The sequence below is a fragment of the Muscardinus avellanarius genome (genome assembly GCF_963383645.1).
Source record: "Muscardinus avellanarius genome assembly, chromosome: 13".
Classification (NCBI taxonomy): domain Eukaryota; kingdom Metazoa; phylum Chordata; class Mammalia; order Rodentia; family Gliridae; genus Muscardinus; species Muscardinus avellanarius.
In genome coordinates this window covers 68,436,537-68,453,845 of record NC_137799.1, presented here as the reverse complement: position 1 = coordinate 68,453,845, position 17,309 = coordinate 68,436,537, and the positions used below count along the sequence as shown (strand labels likewise).

General features: G+C 40.2%; 1 protein-coding gene across 1 annotated transcript in view; it reads left to right on the top strand.

The window, feature by feature from the left end:
* The window catches only part of SLC1A1 (solute carrier family 1 member 1), a gene marked incomplete at both ends in the record, with an annotated part of 79,511 nt that overhangs the window by 25,034 nt on the left and 37,168 nt on the right, over window positions 1-17,309 (top strand). The window contains one exon of the mRNA XM_080709526.1: window positions 9,206-9,346. Within this exon, the coding sequence (XP_080565652.1) occupies window positions 9,206-9,346 (141 nt within the window). The remainder of the gene's footprint in view (window positions 1-9,205; window positions 9,347-17,309) is intronic.

Below are 17,309 nucleotides of genomic sequence, written 5' to 3'. Positions count from 1 at the left end.
ATAAAAGCTCCCCAGTTTCCAGACATCTAGACACTGAAAAATATATCTTTAAAGAATTTTTAACTCAAGAAGAAATAGTAGCAGAAATTACAAGACTTGAGTACTAATGGACAGTGAAAATACTGTGTAACAATTATAGAACACCAACACAAAACTTAGAAGAAAATGTATAATATTAAATGTGAAAAAATGGGGGGAATGAATGAGCTAAATAAAGAGAAAGTAAGTTGAGTATTTAATATCTTCCTAAACATGTACCATATGTAATGAAAAATGAGTGACTTGCTTCCTTCCCTTATTTTATTCTTGTTTTTATCTGGGGTGAAAGGAAGAAGAATTGGAGAGGGGAGTTGGAGGAGGATGCAAAGAACAAGGCCCAACCTTCTCAAATCCCATACTATTCAAATTCTGACCTCGGACACAAAGGGCAGTGGAATATTATAGAAAATCTAAAGTCTGGATAAGTGAATTGTCCAGACCCCTTGGATTTTCAAAGCCGTGAAAGCGTAACTGTGGGGACTCAGTACAGTACTGATGCCGAGCAACGTGTAACCCTAGATCCCAGGAGCTGCTTCAAGATCAGCTGTGCCAAGGGAGGGAAGGTCGCTCGTACAGTATCTGGACACAGACATTCTGGTTTAATTCAGTAATGTGCCAAAGAGAAAGTGGTCTTCCTACAGGTCCAAATCTCTACCCCAAAGACACCCATGAGATCCTCACCAAGATCTACTTTCTTCTTGAGTCAGACTGAATTAATTGTAAGTGGTGGACAAAAGGAGCGATGACTCACTGTAAGCAATCACTGCTCTTGACAAAACAGAACAAAACACATTTCTCATTGACAGTGGCCAGTCATCCATGAAGGAGAGCACTGAGTCCTACAATAAGAGCAAAACTATAGTTTTAAATTGGTTCCTTTCAAATCCTCTTGCTTGTAATACAGTGGTTGGTATATAGTTAGATATTAATACATGATAATTTGTTGCTTTTTTCTTGAACTTATATACTAAAAAGAATATGCTTAATATACTGTCTTCCCTTAAACCTGAAAATGTGCTAATATGGAGGCTTTGCATCATATTTGATGCTTGTACTCTTTGGTTGATAAGAAAAGTCAGCAACATTCAGGAAAATTTTCTAGGACTGAAACAGCTAAGAGTTGGTAGGTGGTCAAGAAGCAAGTTTACCTAAACATCTAAAGCAGTAGTATTCAACATTTTTAAAATATTAAAATGTTTAACATGGGGAAGTGCTTATGATATAATGTTAAATGAAAAGTACTCCTTAAACATTACAACATGTGGATCATACTAAGTAAAAGAGGCCAGATACAACTGTACATAGTATGAATTATATGAAATGCCAGAGATGGTAAATCTGTAGATGGAGAGTATAGATTAGTGGTTTCCAGGGGCCCCAAAAGAGAGAGGGAAATGGGGAGTGACTGCTGAGAGGTACTGGGTTTCATTTGAGGAGTGATGGAAGTGTTCTGGAGTTAGATGGTGGAGATGATTATACAACATCGTGGATATTGATAAAACCATTGAACTGTATGCTTTAAAGTGTTTTTTCCAGGCGTGATAGTGCATACCTGCAATCCAGTACTTGGGAGGCTGAGACAGGAGGATCACAGGTTTTTTTTTTTTTAAATTGGTGCACTGTATTCATACATCATAGTGGGATACATACTTTTGTAGACATACATGCACACATTGCCCAGTCAGCCCCCACCCGATCCCCACCCCATTCTCTCCCTATCCCTCCCTCCCATGCTTGGCTTAGTGATTGACATCTAGTATTATAGCAATTTATCAAAAATTAAAAATGATAATCTCACATAACTGTTTCATTTGTCTGATACCAAGCTTTTGATGACTTAAAGATAACATTTCAATATTTCTTTTTGCTTTCTTTCTTACCAGAGAATCTATTTTTTCTATTTTTTAGGTGAAACTATCATATATTTATATATTTATTTTTCAGAAAAAAATCTATCCTAATATGGAATATGGACTCTAGGTACCCAAAACAATCTTGAAAAAGAACAAAGCTAGAAGATATATATTTTCTGATTTCAAACCATATAAAGCTACAATAATTGAAACAGTGTAGTACTATTCTAAAGGCAGATATATAAACCATTGGAGTTAAATAAAAGCCTAGAGCTAAATTCTTCCCTATATTGTCAAGTTATTTTTGACAAGGTTTCCACGAACATTTGGTGGTGGAAATAATAATCTTTTAACTAAATATTGTTGAAAAATAATAATTACATGGAAAAGAATAAAATTGGACCCTTACCTAACACCATATACAAATATTAACTCAAAATAGATAAAAGACCTAAATATAAATCTTAAGACTATAAACTTTTAGGAGAAAATCTGGGTCATAAAACCTCACAACATTGAAATTGGCAGTGATTTCTTGGATATGATTTCAATGGCACAGGCAACAGAAGAGTATACAAACTCCCTAAAAAATAAAAAAAATATTGTATATCCAATGACAATGTAAACAGAGTTAACAGTTACTAATAGAATGGGATAACATATTTCCAAATGCTATATCTGAAGGTATATTAATATTCCAACTAGAACATCTAAAAATTAACAACAATAAAGGCAAACAATACCCTTTAGAGATAGGTAAAAGACTAACATAAATAATGAATCTCCACAGATAACCAATCTTAGTTGTCTGTTGGATGGAAACTCTTGTTTCTCTGGTTCTGGTGTGTATTACCTATTTCTTCTTTGTAGTTAATCTCTTTGAGTATTTTCTCTAGTGCTGGTTTTGAAGACATAAATTCCTTCAGTTTCTGTTTGTCATGGAAGCTTCTTATTTCTCCATCTAATTTGATAGAAAGTTTTGCTGGGTAGGAAATTTTTGGCTGGAAGTAGTTTTCTTTCAAAATTGGGAATATGTTACTCCAAGCCCTTCTGGCTCTCATGACTTGGTTTGGGAAGTCTGGAGTGATTCTAATTGGTTTGCCTCTGAATGTCACTTGGCCCTTTGCTTTTGTTGCCTTTAAGATTCTCTGCTTGGCTTCCACATTGGTCATTTTGACAATTATGTGGTGTGGGGATCCTCTTCTCCGATCCTGTTCTATAAGTTTCCTGGACCTGCATATCGACCTCTTGCTCTATGTCTGGAAAATTTTCTGCTATTACTTCCTTGAAGAGATTGTTGATCCCTTTGGTTTCACTTTCTTTTCCCTCCTCTATTCCAATTATTCTTAGGTTAGCTCTCTTAAAATGGACCCATATTTCTTCAATATCAGATTCCTGCTGTTGGATATTTTTTTCTAGATTAGAAACTATGCGTTCATTTTTGGAATGATCATCTTCTAAGAGCGATATTCTCCATGTGTTCTAATCGGTTGTTTGTGCTTTGAATTGAGGCCTTTACTTCATTAATTGCATCCTTTATCTCTTTTTGGCTCTGTCTGAGTTCTTTTCGAAGCACCTCTATTATTTCTACAGTTATTTTCCTGATTTGATCTTCTAGAAATCTCTGATTTTCTGTTTTATCGGGTTCTGATGTTGTGGGGTTGTGAGCATTCATTGCTCCAGTATTATTCCTCTTTCCCATGATTTCGGAAGTTTGTGCCTTCTCTGGGTTCTTCCCTTGGGTCACTATGACTTCACTTAAGGTGCTCTGGATCTCGAGTCAGTAGTATCTCAGACCCCACTACTCCTTTACTGGGTTGTATCACAGAGTCTCCGACCCAGAGAGTCGATAGAGGCTGCTTTAGACTGTGGGGGGTGCCAGGTTGCCCGTTCTCCTATGGTGTGGTATCACTGCCACCGCCCCTCTCCCACTGGGTCAAGTCCCAGTGAGTACAGTACTGGGATTTCTCCGCTGTGGCCCGCAATGACTCACTGTTCTTGAGTACGCAGATGTAGCTGTACTGAATTCGGTGAATTCGGTGCTGCTGCCGCCGGTGGCAATATGGCGCCACTGCTACGCCCTTGGCTGTGGGACTGGCGTTTTTTTTCTTGGTTTTGATTTCCACTCTGAATCCCTGCAGCGTGTGCTGAGCTCAGCCACTGGGAGCTTTAGATGCCCTCTGCGCCGAGAAATCCTTCCTGGCTGTTCCGCAGCGGCTCCCCTCGGCTTGCTGTAGCCGTCCCGTGAATTCGCCGGTGCCGCAGGCAGTATGGCGCTGCTGCTGCGTCCTCGGGCGTGAGGCCACATCCTCGGGCATGAGGATCTCCTCTGTGGCTCTGTTTTCAGTCCGCTTTCTCTCTGGAGCCTGGTGATTTTTTTGTTTCTCTGGTGATGTTGTTTTCTGCCTTTGAAAGGCGCTGATTTTGTGGTAATGGAGATTTGTTGTTAGCGGGGCTCTTAAGCCCCGCTTTTCTCGGTCGCCATCTTCCCGGAAGTCTCACAGGTTCTTGACCAGCCTCAGTAATTTAGCTCTCAGCAGTTTAGCAAAGCCCTGTTTCTAAATAAAAAACAAAAGAGGGCTATAGGTATAGCTCCAAGGTAGAATGCCCCTGGATTCAATCCTTAGCACCAAAAAGGAAGAAAGAAAGAAAAAAGTGGTGAATTTCTTGTTATGTGAATTTCATCTCAATAAATTTCATCTCAAATTACCAAAACCCTTATAGTGATACAGCCTTTAAAAATGACAAGATAGAGCTGGGCGTGGTGGCGCACACTTGTAATGCCCGTGCTTGGGAAGCGGAGACAGGAGGATTGCACAGGTTTGAAGCACTGGTTTAAGAGACACTGTTTCCAAATAAAAAAAGTACAAAAATAGGTCTGGGAGTGTAGCCCGGAGGTATAAGGGCTTCCAAGAATCCCAGTACCACACACACATACACACACACACACACACACACACACACAAATGACAAGATAGTATGTAAGATAATCCATTGGAGGGATTCAGTACAATGCCTGACATCAGTCTGTGCTCACTCTGGATAACTATTATATTATGCTGAACTGCAATAGTATATGGAAAAATAAGGGCAATTTCACCTTGCATGCATTTGAGTTGGCAAGTTTTGGATACATTTTTGTGTTTATTGTTTATTGTGTTTCTCAAAGCTATAGTAATATTGCTAACATACTAAATATTTTTAAAGAATTTTAAAACAAAAAATAAAAGCTATACAACCCCAGACATCTGTGTTTTGAGCCAAAATTTCTGTGAAGAGCTTGCATTCTAGAGCTCTTCCTATCTTTAGAGAGCAAGAAAGAGATGAGAAAAGGTAATGGACATAATGCAGCATAAGGACAAGATAGAGACCATCTTTCATTTTATCTAGTATGTGTGTGAGGTCATAGTAAGTGTCCCTTTATACTTATTTTATCGTCATTAATGCTACTCTCAGAGTAGCTCTAGAAGGGCAAAAAGGCATGTAGTTAATTTGCTTAATATAGAGCCTAGCATGATGACATGGCTTGAAAACTATTTCAGTGATAATTAAAAATGTTTCCTGTTGTCAATAATTCTTATTAAATAAGCCATGATTAATTTGTGTACTGAGAAAATGACAGTAGAAACACCCCCCCACACACACACACACACACAAATGCTAATCCCTTTTTTTTACATCCCCCAAACAGGAACAATGCTGTTTTTATAAATCAGATACAATCATCTACTCTCCCCAGGTTAATTTTTATTATATTTTGCATTTATTTCTTTATTGGCATTGGGGATTTAACCCAGGGGCATTCTACTTCTGAGCTATATCCCCATTTTTGTTTTAAAACAGGGTCTCCACTAGGTTTCTGAGAGTCTCACTAAATTGCTGAGGCTCATCTCAAACTTGCCATCCTTCTGTCTCAGCCTCCCCAGTATTGGGATTACAGGTGTGTACCACCACACCTGGCTCGGGATTAATTTTAAAATGTGAAGAGTAAGTGCCCAGGAACAAGGGCTTGACCTGGGTAGGACCTGGAAAATCATAGGGCTAGGGAAGAGAGGCAGGTGTGATGAACTGTGGCTTATTTTCTCTTCTTAAGATTCCCACTATTGCTTTCTGCACACTCATTTTTATTAGCTTAGAAAGAAAAAGCCAATCACCCCAGAACCTCTGGGCTGAGGCTGTGGGGCTTGCAGTTGTTTTTCTGGATGACATGAGCATGAAGAGATGGTGTTCTGTCAATCTTCTCTCTTAAACTTGTGTCTTTGAACTCAAGAATTCCTAGCTGAGGTCTCAATTGCTTTCCCCTCATGTTTTTTTCTTCCCTGTAATATTAACCTACTTATATTTAGCAAAAATCTGGAGAAAAGCTGGGCGTGGTGGTGAATGCTTGTAATCCCGGTACTTGGGAGGCTGAGACAGGAGGATCCAGGTTCATGGCCAGCCTCGACTACTTAGTGAGGCCCCCCACAACTTAGTGAGACCCTGTTTTAAAATACCTAAAAAATCAGGCTGAGGGTATAGCTTGAACGTAGAATGCCTGCTCATGAGTTCCATCCCCAGTACCACAAAAAACAATAACAAAAAATTTTTGGAGAAAGCATGAACAGCTTTCTTGGATCTGTGATCCCATTTTAAAATTGAGGAGGTGATCATAGCATCGTGGCCATTAGAATGGGTCTTCAAAGGCAGCTAACTTAACCCTTTACCACCACTCAACAAGAGGAGTTACATTTATGGCTCAGTTCACACATTTCATTAGTAGTAAACCAGAATCGGAGCCTGGCCCATTAGGATTCCTATTAGCAGCAGTATTCCTCCCTAGTTACTTCTGTACCTGCTTGGGCTCATCTTGCCTACATAGGGGAAAAAGCTCAAAAGTGGTATCCTAAGTCCTTTGGGGCTGCAGGGGTCCAGGTTACTACTGTACATTTGGGGGTTCCTCGTTAGCCCTGCTAAAGATGTTATTGACCCTTACTATCTTCACTGTTCCTCACTCCAAGAGTGGTCCTACCGGGTAGGCCTGGCCTGCACACCCTAGGTGGGGAGTCATTTCCAGCAAGCATTGACTTTGGAGACTTTTCCACACTCAACCCAGCCCATGGTTCTGATGCCGTGATGGGTAGGACAAGGTTGCATCCTCTGAGATCCTGACCTCACCTTGGGACCTGGAAGATCTTCCAATAATTATCCTTGTCCTGAATCTGATGCTACCAAACTTGATTGAGACCAAGGTCAAGCACACCATGTACAAGTAACTCCTGTGTGAGGCCCTTCACCAGCCATTCAGCTACTAGAGAGTCTCGGGGTGACATCTGTGACCCGCCCAAGTGCATTTCCAGCACTTGGTTGTCCTTTCTATTCTCCTTCTTTTTGGCATAATAGAGAAATATTGGAGTATAATTTGTGATCCTCAGCTTCAAGAAGAAACTTCATAGAAAGTTTTATTTGCCAAATACAATGACCTATTAATTGTTTGCACATCACCTTTGATTGCTTTCAGACTACTCCGTCTGGCAACTCTTTTGTCTCTCCATAAAAACTCATATCTAGCTGAAGGCTGAAAATTAGCAAGTACATATCTTTCTAACCACCCTGAATTTATCTGGGTGGAGATGATTGGAGGCACAATTCATCATTAGTAATTTAAGCCCTAAGATCTGGTACATGAGGTTCTGTTACTATTCAACAGAATGCTTTTGTGGCTCGTTTTTGAACACAGACATAACTTTATTTTTACAGTCTGTGATTTCTTTGATCTGCAAGCCAAAGATTTACATAAAGCAACCTAAATATTATGAGAAATAATTTTTTTGCTTTATGTGAGAATTAGATGTCCCCTATGGCATAACAGCTGAACATAGGCAGTTCATAAATGAGGCTATCATGCCTTTTAAATTTACCTACAATATTTTGAGTCCTTGCTGTCTTCACCATTCATGAATCTCTAACACGAGGTTTCAATATGTGAATCAAATTGAATTGTTAATAGATTTGCTTTGTTTTTCTTAGCTACAACTTGGAAAATGTCTACACCAAAAATATACTTAGTAATGTAAGTACATGAGACCAAGGAAAAGGCAAAGTATGTAGTAAAATAAGATTAAGCTAAGGATAAGGTTCTTGTACAAAATGCACCATGTGAGAATCATCTATTTGGGCCACTAGTGGGCAAAGGAGGGATACCTATTTAAGTGAAAATTCTCATATTAATTATAACTCACATCTCTTTGTATTACTCTACCCAGACAACTCAGAATTTTTACAAGCCAATTATTTGAATTTTTTAATTTGCTTATCCAGAGATACTCTTCTTGAATCTTCCTGCCATTTAGTCATTTTACTTCTGATGAGCATGTCACTTTCCAGAGGCTAATAAGGGAGAAAAAAAAGTTAAGAGTCAATCCAACTCATTTATTTCTTGGTTTAGGAAAAGGTGTGTGTGTGCCGGGGGCAGGGGAAGCTAGAGAAGTCGGATATTATTAGAACTGCTTGGAACAGAAATGGGATAAAGAAGAAATACTAAAATTCTCTGAGTTTTAGTCAATCATTATTAAATTTTGTTTTCCACACAATGGAAGGATTTTATGTAGGCTTCTTATTAAGTCAAGCTTTCAGGGAACATGTAACATTTCTTAATAATGAAGACATCCTTATACTCACATGATTATGAGCATCAATGGAAAGAAAATTGGGATTAGAAACTTTGTAAAAATTCCCTTAATGAGATATACTTGAGCATTACCTAGGAATAACTGAAAAGATTACAAAGCATTAGAGAGTGTAGTTGTTCCATAATATAGTAAATGTCAAACCAACAGAATATTATTTTGCTATTAAAAGTTTTAAATTTGCATAAACAGAGAAGAGTATTATAAACAATACTTATGAGAAGAATACAAACTGATATGTAAACTATAAAATATCTCTTCTGATAGACAAAGAATAGATGTTTTGTGAAAATAAAGTAGCTATATTGGTTGACTAAGATGATGAAGTATTTTTCCCTACAATATATTTTTATTTTTTTGCCATTATAATAAATGTAACTGCTGAGGAAGAAATGAAAACAAAAGCCTTTATGTGAAGTGTAGTTTTACATTTTTACCAAATATTGTATACCTTCTACTCACTACCTGTTAAAATGTGGTGTTATTGTAGTTTTGTTTTGTTTTGTTGTTTGTTTGATTTTGCTTGTTTGGGAGATGATCTAAACTGTTCTTGCCATTAAAACTGGCACTTGACAGTGTGCTTATATTTTTCTCTTGAGATGTGTACAGAAGAACTGAACATCGTTCTTTTTTCTTTGTTTTTCTTAGGCATTTCCATAGGAGTCTTGGTTCGAGAATACAGCAACCTCTCATCTCTGGACAAATTCTACTTTGCTTTTCCTGGAGAAATTCTAATGAGAATGCTAAAGCTCATCATTTTGCCACTAATTATATCCAGCATGATTACAGGTACCTCGATGTTCTGGGCGGAGAGATGGTTATTCTCCGTGTGGCGGTACTTTCTCGTAGGGCCGCTCCTCCAGCGATGTCCACTACCATGCACATCATTTGTCCAGCGTAGCATGTCTGGTGAGGGAGATGCCATTTTCATATACAAATAAAACGCTATCTAGGGCACAGAGGGGGTAGGCATATTCAGTCACTAAAATGCTAGCTAGTGTCCTCAGGAAAGCTGCGCTTGTCAGCTTTGATCACGTTTTCAGTAGTTCACTCACGAGGATCTCAGCTACAGCTCTCCTGCCCACTCACCTCCCAACAGCTGCCTGCAGCGTCCTCTCCTCCCCAGGACTCAGAACTTGCTACACACCTGCCCTGCACATTTGCCACGGGGCCAGCAGCCAGGTGCTACCAGGAAGATTTAGTTAGGCATGTGCATCATGTTTTAGAATGCACTTGAAATGTCAACTGGTGATCGGTGAATTTGAAAATGGTTATTCTTTTATTGATCATTATACTGCAGAGTCTTTTCAAAGAGCAAGCTCCCTTCTGCAGGTAGAGGTTAATTTGGTTTACAGAATCAATGTAAAGAAGTGCCGTTTATCTGGTTTTGGTGTGCTGCTCTGTGCATTCCATCACTTCTTGTACTTAAGTGTGCAGCTGGTCAAATGTGGCATGACATCAGTCATTAATGTTACATAAAGCAAGGTTTATGTAGCCATGCAATGAGGGGTCTTGACGTGTCCTCTTCCAGAGCATTTTTCTCCACTGCCACTGAAAAGCCTGACCTTCGTCAAGTCCTAGACATTGGTCAGGGGAAGGAAGAGGGTGCCAGGACCTGCTGATGTGTTCAGTGGCTGCTTTGTGAGAAGAGTCGTCATACTTGACGTTGAACTTCCCAAGGGACAGGCTCTAGACTGGAGGCCCTGGGAACCTTTGTTGTTAAATGGTCATGGCATTCTTGGCTTATGAGAAGCCTAATTATTTTATTTATTAAATTTTTATATTTTATATTTATAAAATAAAATTTTATTTAATTATATTTTGAAATGCCTGACTTCTTTTAAGCCTGGCAGCCTAAGGGACAAAGCAGCAGCATACTGGTTTGTCCCATATAGTGTTTATTTGCTTAACTTTAAATTATCACAAGCATTTAAAATTTTGAAAATTTCATGTAAATACCCAGGTTCCCTTTCTCACACGCCAATGGTAGTCTGGAACAAAAAAAAACCCAGCTATTCCATTTAGTTTGAGAAAATGTGTTTGAGGATACCATAGTCCCCACCATTCTCTATTGCCAAATACACTAAATACTCTTTTACATTTATGGCCTCTGTAAGCACTGCAGTTAGACATCCTTAGAATTTTCTCTATATTAAAGAGTCTCAATATTTTCCTGGACTCCTCTGAGAGCAAGATGAAATCTTTTTTTTTTTTTTGGTGGCACTGGGGTTCCTGGAAGCCCTTCTACCTCTGGGCTACACTCCCAGACCTATTTTATACTTTTTTTATTTTTGGAAACAGGGTCTCTTAAGCCAGTGCGGCTGGCTTCGAACCTGCGCGATCCTCCTGTCTCTGCCTCCCAAGTGCGAGGATTACAAGGGTGCGCCACCACGCCCGGCAAGATGAAATCTTTAAATTCTCTACCAAGAAAAATTTTCACAATCATGTATTTGTGTGTGTGTGTGTGTGTGTGTGTGTGTGTGTGTGTGTGTAAAGTACTTAAAGATATTTACATGCATCTGTTCAAGGCTCATAAGCCACCCAATGAGTGACACCATTGAATTTTAAGAAAAGTAAAGGTTAAAAGAAATTAGGCAGCAAACCCCAAAAATCATGTAGTAAGCCAAACTTTAGAATACACTAGTTCTTTAATGTTGGTTATTTGAAAATATGTGCTATTGTTCAACAACTAGTGATCTATGTACATACTAGATATTTTGTGTGTGGCTCAGCTTTGCAGATAATCTAGGGAAATAATGGATAGCTCTCAGCATTCCAGTGACATAGCCCAGCCGCTTTTCAAAGCCAGCGCACATTTCTGATAGTTCCTTCACTTTTCCTTCACTAAACCCTCAGCCCAGTAGCTATTTAGAAGCAGGAAATAGCAAATCTACCATCTGTTCTTATTAGATGGTCAACGATTCTAGAGGCATGAGCAAAATCATGATGCTACACCCATGTTTAAAGCTGTCAGATTAAAGGGGAAAGGAACAGTACTGGTGTTGGCCAGGATGTGGGGAAATGGGCTCATTCCTACCTTTTCAGTTACCATATTGAATAAATGTTTGAAAGGCAGTTTGTTTTGATATCTTCAAAATTAGAAGTAATTATACTTTTCATAATTTCTCATAAAGAAGTACTCAGTGATACATTCAAAGATTTAGGTACAAGGATTTTCATGGTAGCAGTTTTTTTTTCTATTTTTTTGCAGTACCCGGGATAGAACCCAGGGACATGTACCTCTGAGCTACACCCCCAGCCCTACGTTTTAGTCTTTTTATTTTATTTTATTTTTTTTTATATTTTTGGTGGTACTGGGAATGGAACCCTTCTCCGGGCTACACTCCCAGACCTATTTTATATTTTTATTTGGAAACATGGTCTCTTAAGCCAGCGAGGCTGGCTTCAAACCTGCGTGATTGCTGGGCGTGGTGGCGCACGCTTGTATTCCCTGCGCTTGGGAGGCAGAGACAGGAGGATCGCACAGGTTCGAAGCCAGCCGCGCGCGCTGGCTTAGGAGACCCTGTTTCCAAATAAAAATGTAAAAATAGGTCTGGGAGTGTAGCCCGGAGGTAGAAGGGCTTCCAGGAACCCCAGTACCACAAAACAACAACAACAAAAAAAAAAACCTGCGCGATCCCTCTGTCTCTGCCTCCCAAGCGTGTGCCACCATGCCCAGCTAGTCTTTTTACTTTTGAAACAGGGTCTCACTGAATTGCAAAGGGCCTCGCTAAGTAGCTGAGGCTGTCTTTGAACCACGATCTTTCGGTCTCAGCCTCTCATTCCCAGCCATGGTAGCATTTTTTAAAATAATAGTGATAATCCAGGGAAAGCTCACCAAGTGCTGTATGCATGTATGTCTCTGTCACGCTGGACTTCATTATGATGTAAGGTTACAATTCACCAATGAAAGTGTATTAAAAATAAAATAAATTAATAGTGATAAATTACAAGCAAACAAAATGTACAACATACCCATAAAGCCAAGAGACTATGCAACTATTAAAACCTTGCTTCATACATATTTAATGACATGTTGAAATGTTCATTATACAGCATAAAGTGGATGGGTGAAGAAAATTACTGAACAGATGTTGTATGCAACCTAGGTTTCAATAAAATGTAATGCATTTTTAAAATTTGAACAAAAACCAAGAGTAAACAATGGTTCCATCTGGATAGTAAGAAATCATTATCCATTGTCCTTTCTTTAACATTTTCAATGTGAAAACATTTTTTGTCTTGTTTTGTATTATTTGCTTCTTTCTTTTGCTTAAGAAAGATGAAAAAGTGGGATGGGCTCTCCTCTGTGCCCCCACACCCTGCTAGCTCTGAGCCATCTTCACCCTGGTACACGGCTCCTTCCTTAGCTCAAGCCCTGCAGTAGGGTTCAGTCTCCCCGCCCAGATGGTGGCTGTGGAGAATACACAGGAAGGACAGGTTTTACATTGCAAAGCCTTGGTAAATGCAGCAGGTCAGCAGACTAACTGGTAAATTTATTAAGCCAAATGAGAAGGCCTGTAGGAAGCTGTGGAGGGTTGAATGAGTCCCCTAGGAATACATAAATTATAGACATAAATTCATCTTAAACTGAGACCCAAGACTAATAATCTGAGCTCCTCTACAGCCATTGCCAAATTAACAGGTAGGGGGAAAAAACCTGCCCTGAAAGCCTCTGGTGACAAAAGTGTTCTTTGTATAGCTAGCTATTTTTTAACCAGACAGACTCCCTCTCTTTGTGAGGGGATGAAGTTAAGAAACCATGTTAATCAGGGAAATTTGAATATAAACTGGGTAAAAGATGGTATCAAGAGATTGTCGATCATTTGTTAGAGGTGATAATGGCACAGAGTTATGTAAGAACAATGCCCTTCCTTTAAAAAAAAAATGCCTGTGGAATTCTGTGCTAATGAGATGACATAATGTCTCAAATTTGCTTTAGAATAGCAAAAGAAGACATTCTGATGCAGTTTCAGGGCATTTTCAGAGACTGTGGGCACCAACAACATAGACTCCTCTCCATGACCTACACCCTGAGGAAGGAACCTTCCTGTTATAGAGAAGAAGAGCTGCGGTTGGACTCTTTTCTTTTTTTTTTTTAACAGTACTGGGGATTGAACCCAAGGGCATCATTCTACCACGGAGCTACATCCCCAGCCCCATTTTGTATTCTTTTGTTTTTGAAACAGGTTCTCACTAAGTTGCAGAGGGCCTCATTAAATAGCTGAGGCTGGCTGTGAACCTGCGATCCTCCTATCTCAGCCTCCCAAGTACTGGGATTACAAGTGTATGCTACCACGCCTGGCTCACTCGGACCCTTTTAATAGTTAGGTTCCTGACCTGCATTTATATCAAACCACCATGACATATGGACATGTCTGAGAGTTGTGGCTCTGGAAAATTACTGGTCCAGATTTTTCTTGCCCTTGAGTTTAAATTCAGAATGCCTTTTCTTTTTTTTTGTATCATAATTCTGATGGCCAGATACCCTGATAATCAAAAGGGAAACCAAACATACCCTTCAGTCCCATCTCAGACTCCCCTGAGCATCCTTCCTGGATGCTCCTATCCTCACTCAAGCAGTGAGCTCTTCCTCTCCAGATTCTTTGCTTTGGTCCAAGCCAGAAGGGCACCACTGGGCAGAGCTGTGCCCCCTGGCATCTTCTGTGGCTGCCACTGTCCCTCTCTTTCTGATCAAATCCCCACTTTGCTGCTTCACCCTAAGATAGGAGCAAGATCTTAATTCTCTATCGTATGGGTGAGCCAGACTGCTACTTGGGATGGCACTTTGCTAACGGTCTGGGGATGACCCAAAATCAAATGCACCAATGGTGACATCCAGCTGCCCCGAAGGGTGTGTTCGAGGATACCCAGAGTTCCTTAAAAGAAGGGCCACACCTCTGCTTAGATGCCAGCCTGCCTTTATGAAGCTGGAGTGTATTCACATGAGGATGCTACAAGCACCATCACATCCTAGACCCCAGCACCTGGCACTAGGTTCTAAGAAGGAATAGTTTCACTACTATACAGGCCTTCCTGTCCCAACACAGCTGCGTTGCCCAATCTGTGATGCTTGCCATTGTGGAATACCCACTTCAGAGAAGTCTTCATTGCAGACACAAGGGCATGATCCTGCCCTGTGGGCCCCATCAGGGGACTTAGGTCGAATTGGTACCCCAGTACCTGCTGGGTTTCTGCATACCCACCCAGCCTGTAGAACTCGGAATGTGTGTGGGTCAAGTCCATGCTGGTCCCTGTGCATGTTTCCTCCTCCTAACCCTTGCTGTGACATCTCAGCTCTGGATTTCCCGCAAGTGCCCCACTCAAACAGGAGGGCTCATGGCAACTCATGGTAGCCCCAGTCAACAGATCAGTGCACTGTGAGTTTATACCAAACCAAGAAAATTCTCTCCTTTCCCCCTGCTTCTCTCCCAGGCCACTATGTGTGGATCCTAGGATGGATTCTACTTCCTGGGAAAGTTGTGCCACTAAACACTAGACATCAGTAGAAAACATTTGCAATCCATGTAACAGTGACTTTATAGTCTCTACAAGAACCAAGAACACTGGTTGGCAATTAGATATACATTTGTGGAGAGCCTCTCTAAAGACAAATTTAAGGCTCCACCTTGAAAAATGGTACTAGGGATTGAACCCAGGGGCATTCTGCCTCTAACCTATATCTCCAGCCCTGGCCTTAAACCTACAATACTCTTGTCTCAGCTTCCCAAATATTAGGATTATAGGTGTGTGCCACCACACTTTATTTGAAAGCTTTTTTTGTGTGTGTGGGTCTGGGGATAGAACCCAGGAGTATAAGACCTCCGAGCTGCACCCCCTACCCTATTTTTTATTCTTTATTTTGAAACAGGTGTCACTAAGTTGCAGAGGGCCTCAATAAGTAGTAGCTGAGGCTGTCTGCAAACTGCGATCCTCCAGTCTCAGCCTCCCAAATGCTGGGATTACAAGCATGCGCCACCACATCTGGCTGAAAGATATTTTTTTAATTGCTTCAGCATTTAAATGTCTATGACCTTGTACATCAGGACCACAAAGTTTTTAGGTCACCTCAACCATAAGAACAGACATTTTCCACTACTTTTTAACCAAGGAAATATAAAATACATATATATATATATATATATATATATATATATCCCTAATAAAAGCTTGGATCTAAATAGTATTTAATATTAGACAGGTGTAGAATACATCTGTCAAGTGGTTACTTTCTAACAGGGGCCAGCAGAGTTTCTCTGTGACAAGCCAGATAGTGGATGTCATAGACTTTGTGGTCCATTAAATTTCTGTCCAGCTACCTAACTCTGGTTGTCATGGGAGCACAGCCGCAGACCATATGTAAATGATTGGCACTGGTTGTGTACCAATAAAACATTTATTTACCAAAACACTAGGCCAGCCAGTAGCTGGCCCCTGCTACAGATGATAGACAAGACTAGATCCTGACTCTCAAGAAACAGTGTAGTTGAAATGGAAACCACGTGGCAAAATCAACACCACCACCAAGCAATGAGCATAAATGTCCTAGACAAAGGCTAAAGCAAAGAGAGGATGGAGCAGAATAAAGTTCAGAACCCAAGAGTTTGAGGACCCTTATTTTTAAATTCAGGCGTTGCAGGAGATGGCACACTTGAACTGTTTGAGCTGGGGAAGGCATTATTCAAGGTTAAGTATTCACATACTCATAGGCAGCTGTGTACCTGGAAATGATCCCACATCCACCAGTGGAAAGAATCATGCCAAGCGCCTCCCTGACAAGGGGTCAGTTTTTATTTATTAAGCCCAACAGCATAAAAACTAACAGAAAACTACCTATTAGAGGGCGACGTCCTGCCACCCACCTGATCTTGGCTGAGGTCTTCTGGTGGCCAGGTATAGGAGTCCTGTTGGCAAAATGCAAGACCTGAAAGTGTGTGTGTCACTTGTGCAACTTGCTATTAATCACAAGCCACTGCTCATAAATAGAGATGGCTGAGAGCGCTGACGTCAACTTCAGCTATGGGGAAAGTATGCATGCTTTTATTGCAGCTGTGGTGGTATGTTATATACTTTGGTTTTTATGAAAAGTGCCATTTCAAGGTGGCTTATAAATTTAAGATTTGTCAGGCACAGTGGCCCACACCTGTAATTCCAGTATTTGGGGGGCTGAGGAATGAGGATCTTAAGTTTGAGACCAGCCTGGGAAACTTAGAGAAATCCTGTCTCAAAATAAAAAAAGGGCTTTATGTTAAGTGAGATCAGTCAGGCACAGAAGGAGAAGATACATATGTTTCCTCTAATATGCCCAAACTAGGAAACACAAAGGATACCAGTGGGACTCCAGATATTAGAGGGGAAATACTAGCTAAGTTTGAATGGAAAGATAGGAGAGGAGGAAGGCCGATCTTGATTAATGAGGGTCTACACCTGAACATGTGTAATATTATGAATAAGACATGGTTAACCTGGACAACCATTGGTGGGAGGGGGGAAGGGAAAACGGGGGCGGGGGGGGGGAGAGGGCACCAAATATAGTTTAAATGTATACTATGTGTGTTCAATAAAAAATTGTTAAAAGAGGAAAAAAAAGAAAAAGAAAATGAGAAAAGCAAAATCTCTCATTTTAATTAATAAAGACAAAATACACATTTATGTGAATTTTGTGGAATATCTCTAAGAGTATATAAGAAATTGGTGATAATAGAAATCTCTGGAAAGGAGTGATCAGGGGAGAAAAGAAAGACAGAAATCT